At 32.1% G+C, this 19070-nt stretch overlaps 1 protein-coding gene across 2 annotated transcripts in view; it reads left to right on the top strand.

The window, feature by feature from the left end:
* The first annotated feature begins 217 nt into the window (after nt 1-217).
* BCHE (butyrylcholinesterase) overlaps nt 218-19070 on the top strand; it is a 62218-nt gene continuing 43365 nt past the window's right edge. Inside the window, exons 1-3 of one of the 2 annotated variants that reach the window (XM_017503260.2) lie at nt 218-450; nt 6569-8093; nt 16147-16296. In XM_017503260.2, the coding sequence (XP_017358749.1) occupies nt 336-450; nt 6569-8093; nt 16147-16162 (1656 nt within the window). In that variant the 5' untranslated portion in view covers nt 218-335 and the 3' untranslated portion in view covers nt 16163-16296. Of the gene's footprint in view, nt 451-6568; nt 8094-16146; nt 16297-19070 lie in introns of those variants that run through there. The other variant, XM_017503258.2, reaches the window with a different exon arrangement.

Below are 19070 nucleotides of genomic sequence, written 5' to 3'. Positions count from 1 at the left end.
TTAGAATGATCTTTAAATCTTAAGACAAGCATAGGAAATATGTATATTCTAAAAAAGGAAAAAAAATCTTAAAAGTTCAGGTAGTGTTAAAAAAGAAACATGCATTTTCTGTTACATTTCAGATAATTTTTAAAAAGCTTCTATGCCTTTTTCTTCATTCTTAGAAGAGTCCCTGCAGTTATCAAGCATGAATCCCGTAATACTTCTTCAAATAAATCACTATTGCATTCATACTACTAGCCTCTGAACAGATGTCAGAAAGTAAAGATTGGCTGACTCTAGATCAAGTTGCTGCTGCCAAATCTCGCGAGCTTTGTCAGTAACAGTTGATTGTAATGTCAGTGCAGTCCAATTTACAGGCTGGAGCAGCAGCTGCATCCTGCATTTCCCCGAAGTATTACATGATTTTCACTCCTTGCAAACTTTACCATCTTTGTTGCAGAGAATCGGGTAAGTTGCTCTGAATTTACACCTTCGTATAGAGATTCAAGTTACTGTGAAGCTCATTCTGTGGGATGAGAGTGATCTCTTCACGTGTTTGTTGTGTCCCTTTGGTGCTCTGTGGGGAACAGTCACTGAAGCTTGCAAATGGGACAGAGGAAGCGAGCCAGCAGGCACATGCATCAAATCTTCCTATTATTCAGGGGACGCAGACTTTGTTTATTTAACTGCTGAGAAAAATAGTGAATTTATTCGAAGGAGCATAGCACGTGTGGAATCACTGTGATATATGTTCTTAATGAGTTCCCTAAGAAAAAACATTCATACTGGTTTACCCTTAAATGCATTGTTTAGTGAATCTCTCCATAAAAGTAATCTTTGATTAGTCTTACTCTAGTATTTTCTTTTTAAATGGTATAAAATTAATAGTTTTTTACTGAACAAGGTACTTTTCTCAATCAACATTTTGTCACCTAAAACTTTAACAATAGTAATTGGCAAATGAGAGATCTAAGTTTATTGCATGTAAAAATAAAAAACAAAATACCAAACCTATTTTCTAATTTGATTTAAAATGATTTACGAACATGTCCTCTTTGCCGTTTTTGTTCATTTTATATGTTTGCTTAAATTATAGCAAAATATATTACATTTGTTATTATTTTATTATTATAGAAATGGTAAGCAAATATGCTTTCTGCTCATCCTATAATCTTGTAAACCTTTTATTTTAATAACATCAGTTGCAGTTTAACCAGGGAATTAAATATTAAGAATTATAAAATGTATGAATAACAGTATACTGAAATATGATTTCATTATTTATGATTTCTATTTGTTATATACTTTGATTTTATGAGTATGTTGTCTACATTTTTATGAATGTATTTCGTGATAATAAACTCAGTTAGGAATTCCTGTCACTAGTCTGTGTAATGCCTTCCTTAATATAATCCATCTCATGGTCGCAATAAATACAATTATGATTTACTTATATAAATAATTACTTTGTTTAAGGATAACCATGAGCTATTCAAGTGTGACTTTAACATTTGAACAAAAATCTTCAGAATTTTCTCTGGATATGAAATAAAGTAGTCTTTTGGATGCCAAATAGAATTTCTAATTGGATTATCATAGTTCTGTTTTGTTCTCCAATTTTTGTTGTTGTTGTTGTTTGTTTGAAACATCCTATTTTGTTAATTGTAAAAATATATTTGGGTTGTACTCTAAATTTCACTTTTATAAAATATAAGCTAATCATAGCTAAATAAGTCACATCTTACTCTAAAAATTTAGTTCCTTCTTTGATTCATTTCTTGATAAGTTTAACACATTTTTACTTTGCATATTGTCTTCATTTTGTTGGTTTCTTGCCAGCATCTACTCATTCTCACCAAATTTAGATGGTCCCAGATGTTAAGAGAATTGTAATTGAATAGATATCAAGCTAAGAGAGGATTAAATATTCAAAGAAGACTCAAGAAATCTCTCTAATAATTGATCAAATTATTCACATGATGAAAAGTTTCTGAATGTTCTTCCTTATTGAGAACAGATACACATCTTAAGTTTCTTATATCTAATGTAGTGTCTGCTACATGTATACATGCCTAAAGCATAGCTGAAGAATCCTTGAAAGACAGTGATGTAGTCTATTTATAAACAGACTTCCTCAATTCCCCACTTCACTTAGGCTGCACAAAACAAGCTTTTTAAGTTTGGTATAAAGACGTAGTTGTTCTGATTTCATCAAATACATTTCGTAGCCCTTGTTCTAGATCATATTAATACTATCCAGATGACCCTTTTCTGCCATTTTAAGAGGGTTTATTTTCAAGTAGAAATAAATATTTAATTGTAAATTTTTAAAAGATAGGAAAATTACTCCACATACAAGGAAATTACTGTGACTATTTGCTTGTCCATCTTTAAAAACCTTGGCTGGTCCTTTATTTTGAATATCTGGTTGATATTCATGTATGGCAAATAAATAGCAAATAAATTATTTTATCACATTCATATCTTATAGTATAGCATTTTATATTATTTCTTAATATCACCTAGGGAATTTTGATAGCACTTTCAAAATTGAATTAAAAATGCAAAAAAATGATTCCTCCGCTTTTTATTTTAAAGTTATTGTTTTAGTAGTTTAGCATTTTCAAAAATTGCCAGTGAATTTACTAAATTACAATCAAAAACTCAGTTCCTCAGAAACTCAGTTCTTCAAAAACTGAATTTTTTAAAATTTCAAACAAAAACTCCTGTCTTTATTTCCAAGATTAAATACTATTTTGGTAAACAAATTAATCTAAATTCAGATACACAGATGTACTTGTGAAAATGTGCCTCATTCTTTATGATAAACATATTATGTTCTCTCAGAATTGTTTAATGAGACAGTATCCAATTGCACCAGAATTTATAGAAAGAAATATAATAAGGTTTTGTTGAATATCCTATTTATTAATAAAAATTTTGAGATATAGACTCAATATTTTTATTCTCTTTTTATTTATTTCTCTTTTGATTGCTCAATTACATGATAAACATATTAAATTTTTAAAGTCTTTTAATGGGAAAACTACAGAGCAACATGTTAGAATAGAGAATACCATATTATAAAAAAGACAAAGTGATGCAAAAATAAAGTACTGCAGTTAAATGTAAATATATTAGCCTACAATATACTAACAATAATCTGCATATTTTTGTATTAAAGTGCATATAAATAATATATCACATAACACTGCAACAATACATGTGAGCTGGCATTATATTGTCATTCTGGCAATGAATGCATACTTGCAAAGATTGCTTTGAATGCTACTAATTACATTATTTATAAATTGGTGATTCAGATATCATGATTAAAAAAATTAAAAATTTTAATCATATTATTATATAACACGATTTACTCAGCACAAAATATAAATATAAACACATAATAAATTTTTATTAAATCAAATTGTTTCAAGGGAAGATATTACAACCATTTAGTTGTTATAGCAACTATTTAGCATAAACAATGAAACATCACATTTCATAATTACATAAAACACAAATACAGTTTTGTAGTAAATATAGTACTTGCTTTGCAATAAGATTATTAAACTGTTTGTAGAACAAGTTTGAAAACTATCAAAGACCAAAACTATCAAAGACAATTTGGTCTTTGATTTCTAAAGACAAACTAATATTCAACTAAAATCAAGGGAAAATATAGATGATTTTTGCATTAGAGTTAGAAGAGCATTGACTGAGCTAGGCAAGAGGGAGAATGGGTACAACCAGGGATGCTTTGCAGCTTAGAACAAACCTACCCAATCAGCTTTGCCCCTAATTCCCTTTTTCTTCCCAGAGGATGTTTTCAAAACAGAAAAAAAAAGTCACCTTAGCATTTCATTTTTCTCCAGATGCTCTCCTGCATTTATTTAAGTGAAAGGTATTAGTGTTTAAGAAAAGAAAAAATAACTGAAGTAGTAGTGCCTCTAAAACTTTGATTATGTCTGAAACATTACTAGTGTCAGGTAATAGGAAGCTTTAAGTCATTGTTGAATTTTATTTATTGATTTATTTACTATGATTCGTAATACTGTCATACAATACATAATGATGTTTCAATCAATAATGCTGGTCTTATACAATTACAATATTTTCACTGTACCTTTTCTATGTTTACATATGCATACACTTACCATTTTCTTACAATTGCCTGCAGTATTCAGTACAGAAACATGTTGTACAGATTTGTAGCTGAGGAGCAACAGAATATCCCATATAGCCTAAAGGTGTGATAGGCTATAGCATCTAAATTTGTGTGAGTACGCTCTCTTATGTGTGCACAATGATAAAAGTGCCTAGCAATGCATTTCTTAGAACGTATCCCTCTCATTAAATGGCATATGACTGTACAACAAATTGTATTTATTACCTAATAGTACCTAAATATCATGAGTCTAGAAAATGCTGTTAAAATATGTTTTATTGATCTTATCACACATCTAACTGTACCAAATACAACTGGAAAAATGGCAGTCTTGTGGCTTGATTTTTGAAAACCTTATTATTATAAAAATCATTTTATATGTAAATATATATGCATATACATATGTATATGGGTAGAATTGGATATAGATATATTCATTAAGCATCAAGCCCTGAACCGAATGCTCCAGACCATGGATTAATAAATTCAGATATTTATTGGGATAAAAAATACTTGTAAGTCACTGGCTGTCCTTTGAGCATTGGTGAATTAGGCTGATTTGAAATATGATACCTTAGGTCTGAGACATAGGCATCAGCATAGTTCCTTATTTTCTTTCTTTTGAGAAAATCTAAATTAAATAAATAAAGAAAAAGCTAATACAAATGCTTAGTGGTTGCAGGATTAGTGGATTGGTTGTATAGGTTGGATTTACAATTACAGCATGAGAAAAAAGAATAAAGGAAAAACTATACATTTATGGACCTTTGGACCTTCATTATTATGTGAATGAGAATCAGTAATTGTAATTGACTATATTTAAATCAGATTTCTTGCAGCTATATAAAGACATTAGTTCTTTTATGGCTGGGCACTGTGGTTCAGGCCTGTAATTCCAGCCCGTTGGGAGGCTGAGGCAGGTGGATCAGGAGGTCAGGAGTTCGAGACCAGCCTGGCCAACATGATAAAATCCATCTCTACTAAAATACAAAAATTAGCTGGGTGTGGTAGCACATGCCTGTAATCCCAGCTATTTGGGAGGCTGAGGCAGAAGAATCCCTTGAGTTCAGGTGGTGGAGGTTGCAGTGAGCTGAGATTGCACCACTGCACTCCAGTCTGGTGATACAGTGAGCCTCCGTCTCGAAATAAAAGAAAGACATCAGTTATTTTAAATGATATTTGCATTATATTTTGCTGTCCATCTTTGTCACAGAGTTTCCAAATCTGATTTCAATTTCTTTTTCATTGAAAAGAAACTCAAGTTTGCATTATGAATTCCTGTAAAACTTTGATTTCCCCAAATAGTCTCTTTATGTCATCCAATAAATATTATTTCATAAACATCAAATACTTATGATTTTGTAGGTAACAAAGATTATTTTTGCTTCTGCCATGTGGCCCAATCATTTCCCAGCTTTGATCCTCTGAGTTCAGTCATTGTTTTTCACTATCAAAATACAAGAAATTCTGATGGTGCTAACACATTTAGCTTTACTAGTTGCATATACTTTAATCTGTTAACCAATTGCTGTAACAAATATTAACATATGTTGAGTAACATGAGTATGACATTCCTTTTAAGCCATTATCTTCTCCCAGATATTATAATACTAGCCACTGGTTCTCTATTGACATTATAAATCTGATAGAGAAGTCCCTTGTGTTTATCAAATTTTAGAGAAATTGCCTGGAATATATCGTCAGTCCTTGCTCTTTATTTTTTCCATAGCTCTTACTAATGGTAGCATGTTTGTCAGTTTTCACAATGTGTAGAATAAATGGTTACTACCATATATTTGTTACTTAATATTCTATGAATAAATTGTCTAAATTCTCTTCAGTTCCTATACTAGGACTGTATAGAGGAAGCTATCACTTGGCAAAAGAGACTATAGAAAGCACAAGGAAAACAGAAAAGAACAGTGATGACAATCTATTGATCCTTAAAAGTTCTTAACCTACTTATCAGTTCTGCCAAGTGCCAACCAGGCATAATATTTCAGAGAATATATGAGCTTGTATTTTCTCTTCTTACCAAGGCAGAACTTATATCTGATGTAGGTGAACTACTGTTTACTGCTTTTTTGGTGGAGCTGTACATATAGTCAGAAGTAACATTAAATATGACTAGGACAAACTTTCTCTTCAAAGTACAACCTCTCCCTTACAAAGATTTGACAGTGAGTATCCCCAAAATAAATATTTTTAAATTTTCCATTTCACTATTTTTTTTCTAAATTGAAAACTGAAATATCTCTGTTTTCTATTTTTTTCTACGTGGGCCTTTATAGAAGCAGTTTTGTTTTCATAATTTGTAGAATTAACAACTACTATATTTTAAGTAATTCTCATCAATAAAATATAATATACTATAAGCAGAAGGCTTATAAAACATTATATTTACCTCTTTTTCAGAAATCAGTATGCATAGCAAAGTCGCAATCATAAGCATCAGATTTCTTTTTTGGTTTCTTTTGCTCTGCATGCTTATTGGGAAGTCACATACTGAAGATGACCTCATAATCACAACAAAGAATGGAAAAGTCAGAGGGATGCACTTGCCAGTTCTTGGTGGCACAGTAACAGCCTTTCTTGGAATTCCCTATGCGCAGCCACCTCTTGGTAGACTTCGATTCAAAAAGCCGCAATCTCTGACCAAGTGGTCTGATATTTGGAATGCCACAGAATATGCAAATTCTTGCTATCAGAACATAGATCAAAGTTTTCCAGGTTTCTATGGATCAGAGATGTGGAACCCAAACACTGACCTCAGCGAAGACTGTTTATATCTAAATGTGTGGATTCCAGCACCTAAACCAAAAAATGCCACTGTAATGATATGGATTTATGGTGGGGGTTTTCAGACTGGAACATCATCCTTACATGTTTATGATGGCAAGTTTCTTGCTCGAGTCGAAAGAGTTATTGTAGTGTCAATGAACTACAGGGTGGGTGCTCTAGGATTCTTAGCTTTGCCAGGAAATCCTGAGGCTCCAGGAAACATGGGTTTATTTGATCAACGGTTGGCTCTTCAGTGGGTTCAAAAAAATATAGCAGCCTTTGGTGGAAATCCTAAAAGTGTAACTCTTTTTGGAGAAAGTGCAGGAGCGGCTTCAGTTAGTCTGCATTTGCTTTCTCCTGGAAGCCATTCCTTGTTCACCAGAGCCATTCTGCAAAGTGGATCCTCTAACGCTCCTTGGGCAGTAACATCTCTTCATGAAGCTAGGAACAGAACGTTGGCCTTAGCTAAATTTACTGGTTGCTCTAGAGAAAATGAGACTGAAATAGTCAAATGCCTTCAAAACAAAGATCCCCAAGAAATTCTTCTGAATGAAGCATTTGTTGTCCCCTATGGAACTCTCTTGTCAGTAAACTTTGGTCCAACAGTGGATGGTGATTTTCTCGCTGACATGCCAGACATATTACTTGAACTCGGACAATTTAAAAAAACCCAGATTTTGGTGGGTGTTAATAAAGATGAAGGGACAGCTTTTTTAGTCTATGGTGCTCCTGGCTTCAGCAAAGATAACAATAGTATCATAACTAGAAAAGAATTTCAGGAAGGTTTAAAAATATTTTTTCCAGGAGTGAGTGAGTTTGGAAAGGAATCCATCCTTTTTCATTACACAGACTGGGTAGATGATCAAAGACCTGAAAACTACCGTGAGGCCTTGGATGATGTTGTTGGGGATTACAATATTATATGCCCGGCCTTGGAGTTTACGAAGAAGTTCTCAGAATGGGGAAACAATGCCTTTTTCTACTATTTTGAACACCGATCCTCCAAACTTCCGTGGCCAGAATGGATGGGAGTGATGCATGGCTATGAAATTGAATTTGTCTTTGGTTTACCTCTGGAAAGAAGAGTTAATTACACAAAAGCTGAGGAAATTTTGAGTAGATCCATAGTGAAACGTTGGGCAAATTTTGCAAAGTATGGGTAAGTGCCGATTTTTGTCATTGTTCTCTGGTTTTGTTTGATCTGTTTGCTTAGCTTTGCTTGGTCTCTGGGGTAGACTTTGCTATAAAGACACAGAAATATTTTAATTATTTATTCTGTTTGTACCTAAGCGGGTTTTATTTTCTCTTATGATATGCATTTCAACTTCCTGTGTCAAGAGTGTTTAAAAGAAACCATCATCATAGAAAGTTTATTAAAAAGTTCTGATTTCATCTCCAAAATGTTTCAAAGTATTTTAACAATGTTAGCCAAAGTTTGTACAAAAATAGATGCTTACTTGGAGAACTAAAATTAATGTGAGAATACCTTTTAACCTGCAAGTTTACAATGTTCACAGATTTAGGTAAGAGCAGGGCTGTTTCTTCCCAAGCTTTTCAGCTTGGTACCATGACACCTGATACATGATGTAATATACCTCTGCTCCAGAAATTGAAGGGACATGATAGTGATGCAGTTGACCCTCAGATTATCCAAAATACACAACATTTCTCATTGTATTTTTTTTTTCGTAGTAGACAGCCTGTGTTTGACTGGGGCCAGGAGGGTTTAGCTAAGCTGTTCTCCACCCAAGCAGTCTGATGGATGACATTAGATCATCAGAGACATTACAAAAAACTTATTTCCCTCATATATTATAAATATTCTAATATTATATCCTCAAGAGTCAGAAGGAAATAAACACTTAGAATATATTTTCTAAGTGTGTGTGTGTGTGTATCTATAAAAAATATAGTAGTTTTTTTCTCCCACTATATTTGTAAAACAAAACCACATTTTATACATGGGAGTAAATCGTACCAATTTTAATAATTTTTTAAAAATAGAAATTTGGGAATTTATTTCTACAAGAAGTGTTTACATAAATCATAAATGGATTGATGCAGTAATTCAGCCTGTCACATTCTCTTTTATAGCTAAACAAAATGCTGACAGTTATATTACTGCTCTCTGGTGTTCTTTTCCACCCTCCATTTGGAATTTTTTGTGCTTCATGATTCTGTATGTATATTTCTGCAAAATCAATTGTACAATTCTTTTCTAAATTGTTTAACACTTACCCATTGTGGATAAAGTTATAATTATTCCACCTAGAATTAAAAGGCCTCTTTAATTTTGCTGCAACTCATATTACTTAGTAATACTTAGCTTCTGGGTAAGCCAGTTATGGCACAAATACCAAAGATTCTGAGCTTAACTGCACCTTAGAACTTCCTTCTTGGAATGTGCCCTATTTAGAACACCTACCTCTTTCCTCTTTAATGATGAAGTCCTACTAATCTACTATACATCTCATGCAACATTTCTTTAATTCCTAGATTTGCAATTGCTTCAGACCTCTTGTTCGCTCTCACGGAAGTTGACTGTAACTTGTCTATATCCTGTCTTTTATTGTAAGCTGATCTTCCTCAACTATACTAAACTAACTCCTTGAAACAGAATCTGTGGTTTTGATTTCATATTCATTGAAGTAATATGATGGGTATGTATCATACTTAACAATATTTGGCTAATGATTAAATGAGAGCTGATAAAAGATAATATAAATTAAAAAATTATATTGCCTTTTCAAGATATGTGGGTCATTATATTATCTGTAGCTGCAAAATATTTTATTTCTTCTCAACATCAGCATAAATTTCTGTTCAAGAAAATAAGAAACAGCTTATTTTTAGAGCTGCATTAGAATTACTTATTTCTCCTTCTGCTCTCTCCCTCAAGGATTTATCCATATTAAATCATTTATATATTTTTTAATTCTTTTTTTAGATTCTAGGAATTTTAAATAATTTAAAGATTTAACGATAATTTTTTAAATTATTGAAACCTAAAATTTTGAAAGGACTTCTTTTTTTGCATGTTGAAATCATTAAGGAATTTATTTTTGTATGTATTATATAGCATTTGCACAAATCCCTTCAAGAAATTAATTTTCAAATTATAATTGAATTTACTTTTTTGTTATATTTTTCAACTAATAAATATTACAGAACATCACTGCAATACACTTCTTAGAGATCTCTTCAGTATATCAAAATAATAACAATTAAAGATGCTCTTAACTTGAATAGTGTACTATCACAGTGACAAGGTGTGAGGTATATACATTCTATTATTAGAATTTAAAAGTGCTGAAATGATGACACTGTCTAACATTTTTTAGGTGAAAAATTGTGTTCTATAGAAGAAAAGTGAATTGCAATTAATAGGTGACAGAACAAAGATTAACTGTGACTCAAGACTATTAACTTTCATTTCCTTATATTATGTATTCACCAGGCTGATTTCACCATGAATTCTTAAAAGCAGTCATTAAGTATGCTTATAAAATACAAGTTTGGTTGCAAACTTGTAATTTTAATATGTTAGCATGATTATACCTGGCTGGTTAATGTTACAGAGCTAAGAGCAGAGAACAGGCTAAAATTAGACATCATGAGATTTAGAGGCAAGTTTAAGTTTGTGAGACTGTCATTGGGCCATCTAGTCCAATTATTATCAGACTTATAATTAGATTTTCTGACAGAGAATAGTTCATGTGGCTTCCAGAGTGAAGAAGAGAATTCTTACCCTCTGATTCTATAATTATTTGTGATATATTATTATAATTAACCCAATGGAACATTTTGATGATTTTGAGAAAGGGTCAGGACTTAAATCTCCTTGGATTTATCTTATTGCTGTCATAACAGCATCAATGTTCTATCACTTTAAATCCTTTTTTTCTCCTTAGAAATTAATTTAGGAGTTAGAAAGGAATAAGGCAAAAGTGCTAACTACAGTATTCCTGTAACTTACCTTAACTTTAACATATAGAATATAAATGCAGGGGGGAAAATGTATACCCATTAGTGTAATGTATTTGAAAAGAAAGATTTCTGTTATGGGACAATTTAAAGTGTACATAAGATCACTTTCAGAACTATTTCAGAGTGCAGCAGTATTTTACCATGAATGACAGGGGAATGAGTTAAAGAAATCAGATGTCCCCCAAAGGGCCAAATTTATAAAGAGAGTTATAAAACTGAGATATGTTTCAGAATGCTCTCTCACAGTGGAGCAGAGAAAAACTAATGTGTTCTTAGTATAAAAGGGCTCATTAAAACATGGAAAAACAGATTTATAGGATCCACTTACTTGGATATAATTTAATTTGTTTTCAATGTTTCCCCAAATATTTTCTTTATTTGGAAAAAATGTATAATATTCAGTCCACTTGTACATATTAAGTTCGGTATATTATTAATAAGTTTTTTTTTAATAAATTAAAGTAATAATTTCAGGAACGTACATATAGATGTAATGCTTTAAAAGGCCTGTCAGAAATAAAGTGATAGCTTAAATATTGCAAAGTAACAAAACATAGTAAATAAAATGTAAATTTAAATATTTTTCTGTATAGAGATTTTTTGTTCCACAATGAGATCTGACTCAGGTTAATGACCCTCTGTTTATTGAATTTAGCAACAATGTAAGAACAGAAACACACTTAAAATATTTCTAAAACTACAAATGCAGAAGAAAAGGTTAATAGCATAAAAGAAAATAATGGTAGCAGCAAAACAGATACAGTCTAAAAATAAATAAGTACTTTGATTAAAAACTATTTTGTGGCAAAAACTCTTATTATTGTATAAATAAAATAAAAGGTAGTGTGGCTTACTGGCAAATGCATGTCTGAAGGAATACACTTCCTAGAAAAGAACTGGAATGATGATTTTAAAAATTATAACCATTTTTAAGAAATGCAATACTATTTATTTTAATTGCTTTTAATTCTAAAAATATTAAAATAATTACAGTTAGAAGTTAAAAACTTAGACCGGGCATGGTGGCTCATGCCTGTAATCCCAGCACTTTGGGAGGCTGAAACAGGCAGTAGAAACTCCATCTCTACTGAAAATACAAAAATTAGCTGGGTGTGTTGGCACACACCTACAATACCAGCTACTTGGGAGGCTGAGGCAGACGAATGACTTGAAACTGGAAGGCAGAAGTTGCAGTGAGCCGAGATTTTGCCTTTGCACTCCAGGCTGGGCTACAAGAGCAAAACTCCATCTCAAAAAAAAAAAAAAAAAAGATTAACAACCCGAACACACACTACTTAAGTATGAATTTCTGTTTTTTTTTGTTTTTTTCACCTCCAAAGAAAAGTTCTTGTCTTTTAAGTGAATTTCCAACATAACATAATGCATTAAAAAGAGCTTGAAGAGCTTGGCATTGGAGGAAAATAGCTTGATTTTGAAGCCATGTTTGCCACATATTTGCCAAGCTAATTGTTTTTTCTATGCTTCTATTTCCCCAATAAAACCTACCTCACATGGTTATTGTGAAAACTTGTCCAGTGAGTAACATGTATCCTGCTGTAGATATAAATAGATCTGGGTATACCTATGAATAAGTCTGTAAGCAAAAACTAGATTGGTAATAGGATGGTATTGTTGTCTTAGCACTAATATCACTTTCTCTGCTTCATGATCTTCTTCATTTAGATAGTTTCCATTTATTAAATGTGCAAATGCATTAATATCCCTATTTCTCAAATAAAGCAACTGATGATGGGAAACTTTAGGTCACACAATTAACTTTTAAATCATTCTCAGCAAACTGACACAAGAACAGAAAACCAAACACTGCATGTTCTCATTCATAAGTGGGTGTTGAACAATGAGAACACATGGACACAGGAAGGGGAACATCATACACTGGGTCCTGTCGAGGGGTGGGAGAGCTAGGGGAGGGATAGGAGTGGGTGAGGTCATTGGGAAGGGATAACAGGAGAAATGCCTAATGTAGATGACGGGGGTATGGATTCAGCAAACCACCTAGACATGTGTATACCTATGTAACAATCCTGCATGATCTGCACATGTATCACAGAACTTAAAGTGTAATTCAAAATTTTTTAATTTTTAATTTTTGTGGGTTAATTTTTTCACCTGCATGTCTTGATTTTAAAACATAATTTTAAATTATAGTGTCTAAAATAATACTTTAGTCACCCTAAAATCAGAAAAACAATAGTTAAATATAAGAATATATCGTTGGCAGGAATAAGTCTCTTCTTCCTTATGAGGTTATCATTCCCAGTGTAGTAAGTAAACTTTATCCAAAAAGACATTTTATAATTTTGAATTTCAAAATCTATTTATTATTATAGATTATATCATATGCTTTGTTTCATAATTATGTATTTATATAAAACGTGAAAAACAAATTTGATCATAGCATTTCTGTAACTGTAATTATAGAGCAACATAAAATTTAATGAAACAAGATGCTTCTGATTCTTCAGCATTTCCTCAGACATTTTTGAATAAAAGTCATGAGATTGTTTCCAAGGTACACTACTTTTAAAATCACAAGTTATTAGATAATACTTGTCAGTATAAAATAATTATTTTCAGATATATAAGAAATTATACCTACTTCAATTTTTCTTCCCTGTCTGTAACACTCAAGATCAGAGTGCTAAAAAGCAGAGCCCAACTGCTTTTATTTTCGATATGTTAAAATTTTCTCAGTATTGTTTTATCTTACCATAACAGATATTATTAACTTGATGAGATGATCTACACACTTACTGCACATGAAATGTTAACAGTAACCTATCCACAGATCTCTGTTATATAAAAACAAGTGAATGTTTATCTTATAAAAATTAAATTGGACAGTTTTTGGTAGATTAACATCTAGGAATTGATATCAAATAACATTTATTATATGACAAGTCAAAATATTAATTGGAAATACATATATTTAATATATAATTAAAAAAATCATAACCAAATGATGTAATAAGCGTTAAATTTTAGGTTATGCTTAGAAGCGATAACACTCATTATGCTTTGGGTGATTCAATAAGGTTTCTAGAAGCATAAAAATTATACCTTTTCTGGACAGGTGTGGTAGCTCACCCAAAGCATAATGAGTATTACACTTTGGGTGATTCAGTAAGGTTTCTGGAAGCAAAAGCCATAAATCCCAGCACTTTGGGAAGCCAAGGTGGATGGGTTACCTGAGGTCGGGAGTTGGAGATCAGCTTGGCCAATATGGTGAAACACTATCTCTACTAAAACTACAAAAAAATTAGCCAGGTGTGGTGGTTGATGCCTATAATCCCAGCTACTTGGGATGCTGAAGCAGGAGAATCACTTGAACCCGGGAGATAGAGTTTGCAGTGAGCCGAAATCATGCGTCTGTACTCCAGCCTGGGCAACATGAGCAAAACTCTGTCATATAAACATATAAAAATTAAAATTTTTAAAGAAGTCTTTCTAATCGTAAGCTAAATTTTTGTATAATTAGGTTATATACTATGGAGATTTGTTTATTCATTCTTTCATTTATTTATTCAACAAATATATTTGAAAGCCTACATGTATCAAGCATTATTGAAGTAATAGGGATGCAGCAGTAAACACAAATAGGCAAAGATGACAAAGCAAACAAAAAACAGTGAGGCATGGAGAACAGAGAAAATCTTTACCCTCAAAAGCCTTTCAATCTAAAGAAGGAAAAAGACAAGAAACAGATACATGCATACTGTGTCTTATGGTGAGAGCTCTGGAAAAATTATGAAACATAGAAGCATAGAGCAAGATGTGGATAAAATATGATACATTTGTAAGGTGGTCACAAAAAGCTTCTGACAAAGTTATATTAGAATAAAGGGACAGAGTAAATCATGTGAATATCTGGGGAAAAATTTTCCAGAAGATAGAGCAGCAAGAACTACCTCTAAGACTAAAGTATTTAGGATGTTGCAAGAACAGCAAGAAAGCGAGTATGGCTAGTATAGGTGTGTGAAGAGGAAGTGGTAAGAGGTAAGATCAGAGAAGCACAAAGAGCCAAGATATAAGATTTGAAACTTGCATGAGTTTCTGAAATCTTTCCTAAGTGAGACATTTAGCCATGAAATATTCAGACATTAGAGTGGCATATTTGGGCTCAAACATTATAAAGAGATCTCTAACTGGTAGGTACAAGAATGAAGTAAACAGAAGAACTAGGTTATTACAGAAATCTAAGTGAGGAATGTTCGTACCTTAGATTAGGTAAAAGAGGGAAATAAAGATCAGAATCAGGCTCTACTTTGAAGGAAGATCTAACAATATTTGCTGAGATATTGGATGTGGAATATGAGAGAATAAATTGAGACAAGGGTACTCCAAAAATGTTGACTTGAGCCACGAGGAGAGCAGAGGTACCATTTCCTGAGATATTTACAACTATGGGAGGATGTGGTTGGGATAGTAATATAAAAAGTCCTATTTTAGACATTTCAAATTTAAGGGACCTGTTTTTCTGGAAACATTTAAATTAAATTATTTAATTTAGATTTAAATTTTTATTGTGACACAGGTATCTGTAATTCAAGGGAGAGAAAGGGGCTAAAGATATAAATTTGGTATCTAAAAGTATGAAGATGGTCTTTAAAGCCGTGAGACAGTTTTATTTCACTTACAGAGGTTGGCAATAAAACAGATGTCTGAGCACACCAAGATTAGAGGGTGGGAGGAGAAAGAGGAACTGTAGAGAGAATGGAGCAGCAAAATGAGTTGGAAGGGGCAATTAGGAGAACATGGTATCCACTGAAGACTAAAAAATATAAAATATTTTGGGAAAGGAGTATCTGTATAAAATACAGAATGAGTACAAAGAAAATTATGTGACATTGTGTATAATTGTGAGTCTGGAAGTATGGCTATATTGGTAGCAAAAATATAGTTTTTTGATGGGGTGGGGGAACTAAAACCTGAATAGAGATGAAAATGAGAATGAGAGGCGAGGAATCAGAAACTGCAGTTTGAGGTATCTCTTTCAGAGAGCATTACTCTAAATTGGATCAGGGACGTCAAGTCAGGGGATGTCTGGACAAGAGAGGGTAGAGGTATTTTTGATTGATTTTGCTTTTTCGTAGGGAATATTGCAACATGGATGTGAACAGATGAGAATGGTATAGTGATTAATGTGGTTAATTTGGTTTTGTGTAAACATCATTTCTACTTAATTGTATTTGTTTTCTTTATAGACAACAATGCTTGTAAATACAATGCAAGCCACTTGGTTAGAACTTAGGTAATCAGTCATTTGGACTATGTGGAGCGCCAATAAAAGGAATCAAGAGACAGGTATCAAAGAGAAAAACAGACAAGACAACATCCTAGATATTCTGAACATAAAAAAGTATGACAAATATTTCTTTGATATGTATTCCATAGAAAAGGTCATACTGAATCCTATTGACTTGTAGTGTGTCCTACATTTTAAGAGAATTGCTCATTGATTTCTTTTATGAAAGACAAATCAGAAACAACTATTTTCTAAGAAGGCATAGGCAGTAGGCAAGCAAACTTAAAATAGAATTGACAGGTCATAGTCTCATTGCAAGACAAGAAACTGGGGGAAAATAACTTCTCATAAGCAAGCTGGTATAAGTAGTGACAAAATGTTGACCCTCAGACCACAAAACATGTATATGCTACTCTTTGTATGTCCTTGATCATTCATAGAAGTATTATGTAATGCCTAAGGGAAAATTAATTTGTTAAAATATAATGAATTCTATAATACAAATAACTGAGTCCTTAAATAATATGCTTCTCATGTAATATGGAAACAATAATAATAATTTAGCCGACTGTCAGAATATTCTTAAGAAAGTACTGACCAGGTAGCCTTCGGAGTCATAATTTTAAACCTATAATGTTGTTAGTATTAACAATTACATCAATTAAATTTATTAGTTGCTAACATGTGCTACCCCCCTTCTCAGAACTTCACTTTCATGATTATAGCAATTCGCTAAAGAAATATCTTCATCCTCAACAGGTGGTGATAAAGATATTGAGGCTTACAGAGCTGAAGCCACTCAGAATTCCACAGCTATTAACAAAAAACAGAACTCCAAATTGAACTTTGTAGTGTGATGGAGGAACCCAGATTCATCTTCCCTAAAATTTTCTTCCTCTTTATTTGAATTTTGCATACCACTATGGAAGGAACGGAATAAAAATTCCATCTCCTTTGCCCTTAATTTTTTTTTAATTTCTAAAATCAAAGTGTTAATACCTATCTCCTTGGCTGTTATGGAAATTTAAGAAACTATATGTAATATACCTGATAGTATTCCAGATACAAACTCTAAGTAAGTAAGATTGCCAGATAAAATACAGAACACCTAGTTAAATGTAAAAATCAGCTAAACGAAGAATATATATATATATAAGTATGAATATAATACTGACATATATTAGTATAAACATAATACTAATATGTATCAGTATAAATGTACTACTAATTCTACTATGTATATATAAGTATAAATATGACCCATAAATCTAATAGGGCATTATATTAATGTTATTTGTATTTTAGTTGGAATTCACATTTATCTGGGTGTTTTGCTTTGTTTTCACTAAATCTGGTAAACCTAACTGCAAGTTTATGGACTACAGAGAATAGGAAGTGGCCCCAAGGAACAAAATTTTGGCAAAAGCAGAGAAATATGTGAGAGAAAATTTAGAGAAGTTCAGCAAAGGGCCCAGGGGTTGGTAGGCAGAACAGAATCAGGGCAGCAGGGTTTGGAGAGTGGGGACTCAAGGGACAAGCTGCATTTCTAAGATTTGGCGGAATTCCTGAAGATTGGTTTACAACTAGGAAGGGCTCAGTATGCACGTTTCAGGTTTCCAGTAAGGATTAGTAAACTGAGGAAAGTAAGAATTAACACCATAAAGCCAAAAAGTACACTATTAATATTATAATTAAAATAAGCTTGCCTTCTCCTTTAACCTGAATTTCTAAAGCTATTTATTTGTATTGAAATTTATTTTATTGTTTGTTTTTGGAATTTTCTGTCATTTAATCTTCTTGAAAATGGTAACCTCTGGGAAATAAATATTTCAAAGAATGTATTCATAAAAATGTTGAATTATATTAATGAAACCTGAAATAGATAATGAGGAGAGAATAACATAAACCAGAAGACATGTTATTTGTAAAACCTGAAACTAATTCTGCTTATAGCACTAGACTTTGCAATTTCAGATTTTATGTGCAAATTATGTATTACTAAAATTTACTGTTTACAAGAATTCTATATACTTAGCAATTAATTCAGATATTGTAATAGTAGTAGGGATACTACCTATATTTATTATAACAAAATCATTGTGGAAGTCAAAGAAACCTAAAACATAAAAAATTACTAAATTTCTAGGATGTGCAAATCTTACCCTTATTTTCTCTATCAACTTTGGGGTCAGATATTCTATTACTCAGACTTACATTAGAGTATGTGTAAATTAAGACTTTTTTTTTTTTATCTCTGTCTTAAATTATAGGTGATAGCTGAATTGGTTGTTTTCCATGTTTCTTAGTTACATTATTTATCTTCCAATATATATATTAAAATAAATAATAAATTAAATTATTATTTATCTGCATTATCACAATGCAGACCATTTATATATAAAAATAATATTAGTGAGAAAAATGATTATCTCCTAAATGTAAAATTAAACGTTATCTTTATAATTGTCTTTTGTTTTCCTTGAAATTTCTACAGAAAATTTGCTTTAAACTCATACATTTATTTTTATTGTGTTTCAACTTTTTTCCTTCATTTTTTGGACTAGAAAAGATTTTGAAGTAAGGAACTCTAAATAAGTTAAATCATAGTTGTAACACAATATGCTTGCAATCACCTTTACAATGAGATATCACCACAGATTCCACAGAAATTCAAACCATCATCAGAGATTATTACAAACAACTCGACGCACACAAACTAATAAACCTGGAAGAAATGGATAAATTCCTGGACACTTGCCTCCTGCCAAGCCTAAACCAGGAAGAAGCTGAAACCATGAATAGACCAGTAACAAGGTCTGAGGTTGAGGCAGCGATTAAGAGCCTACCACCCAAAAAAAGCCCAGGTCCAGATGGGTTCACAGC

This window comes from Cebus imitator, unplaced genomic scaffold, assembly GCF_001604975.1.
Source record: "Cebus imitator isolate Cc_AM_T3 unplaced genomic scaffold, Cebus_imitator-1.0 Scaffold308, whole genome shotgun sequence".
Lineage (NCBI taxonomy): Eukaryota > Metazoa > Chordata > Mammalia > Primates > Cebidae > Cebus > Cebus imitator.
Note: the sequence above shows the minus strand (reverse complement) of the source record. Positions and strands in the feature narration are given on the sequence as shown.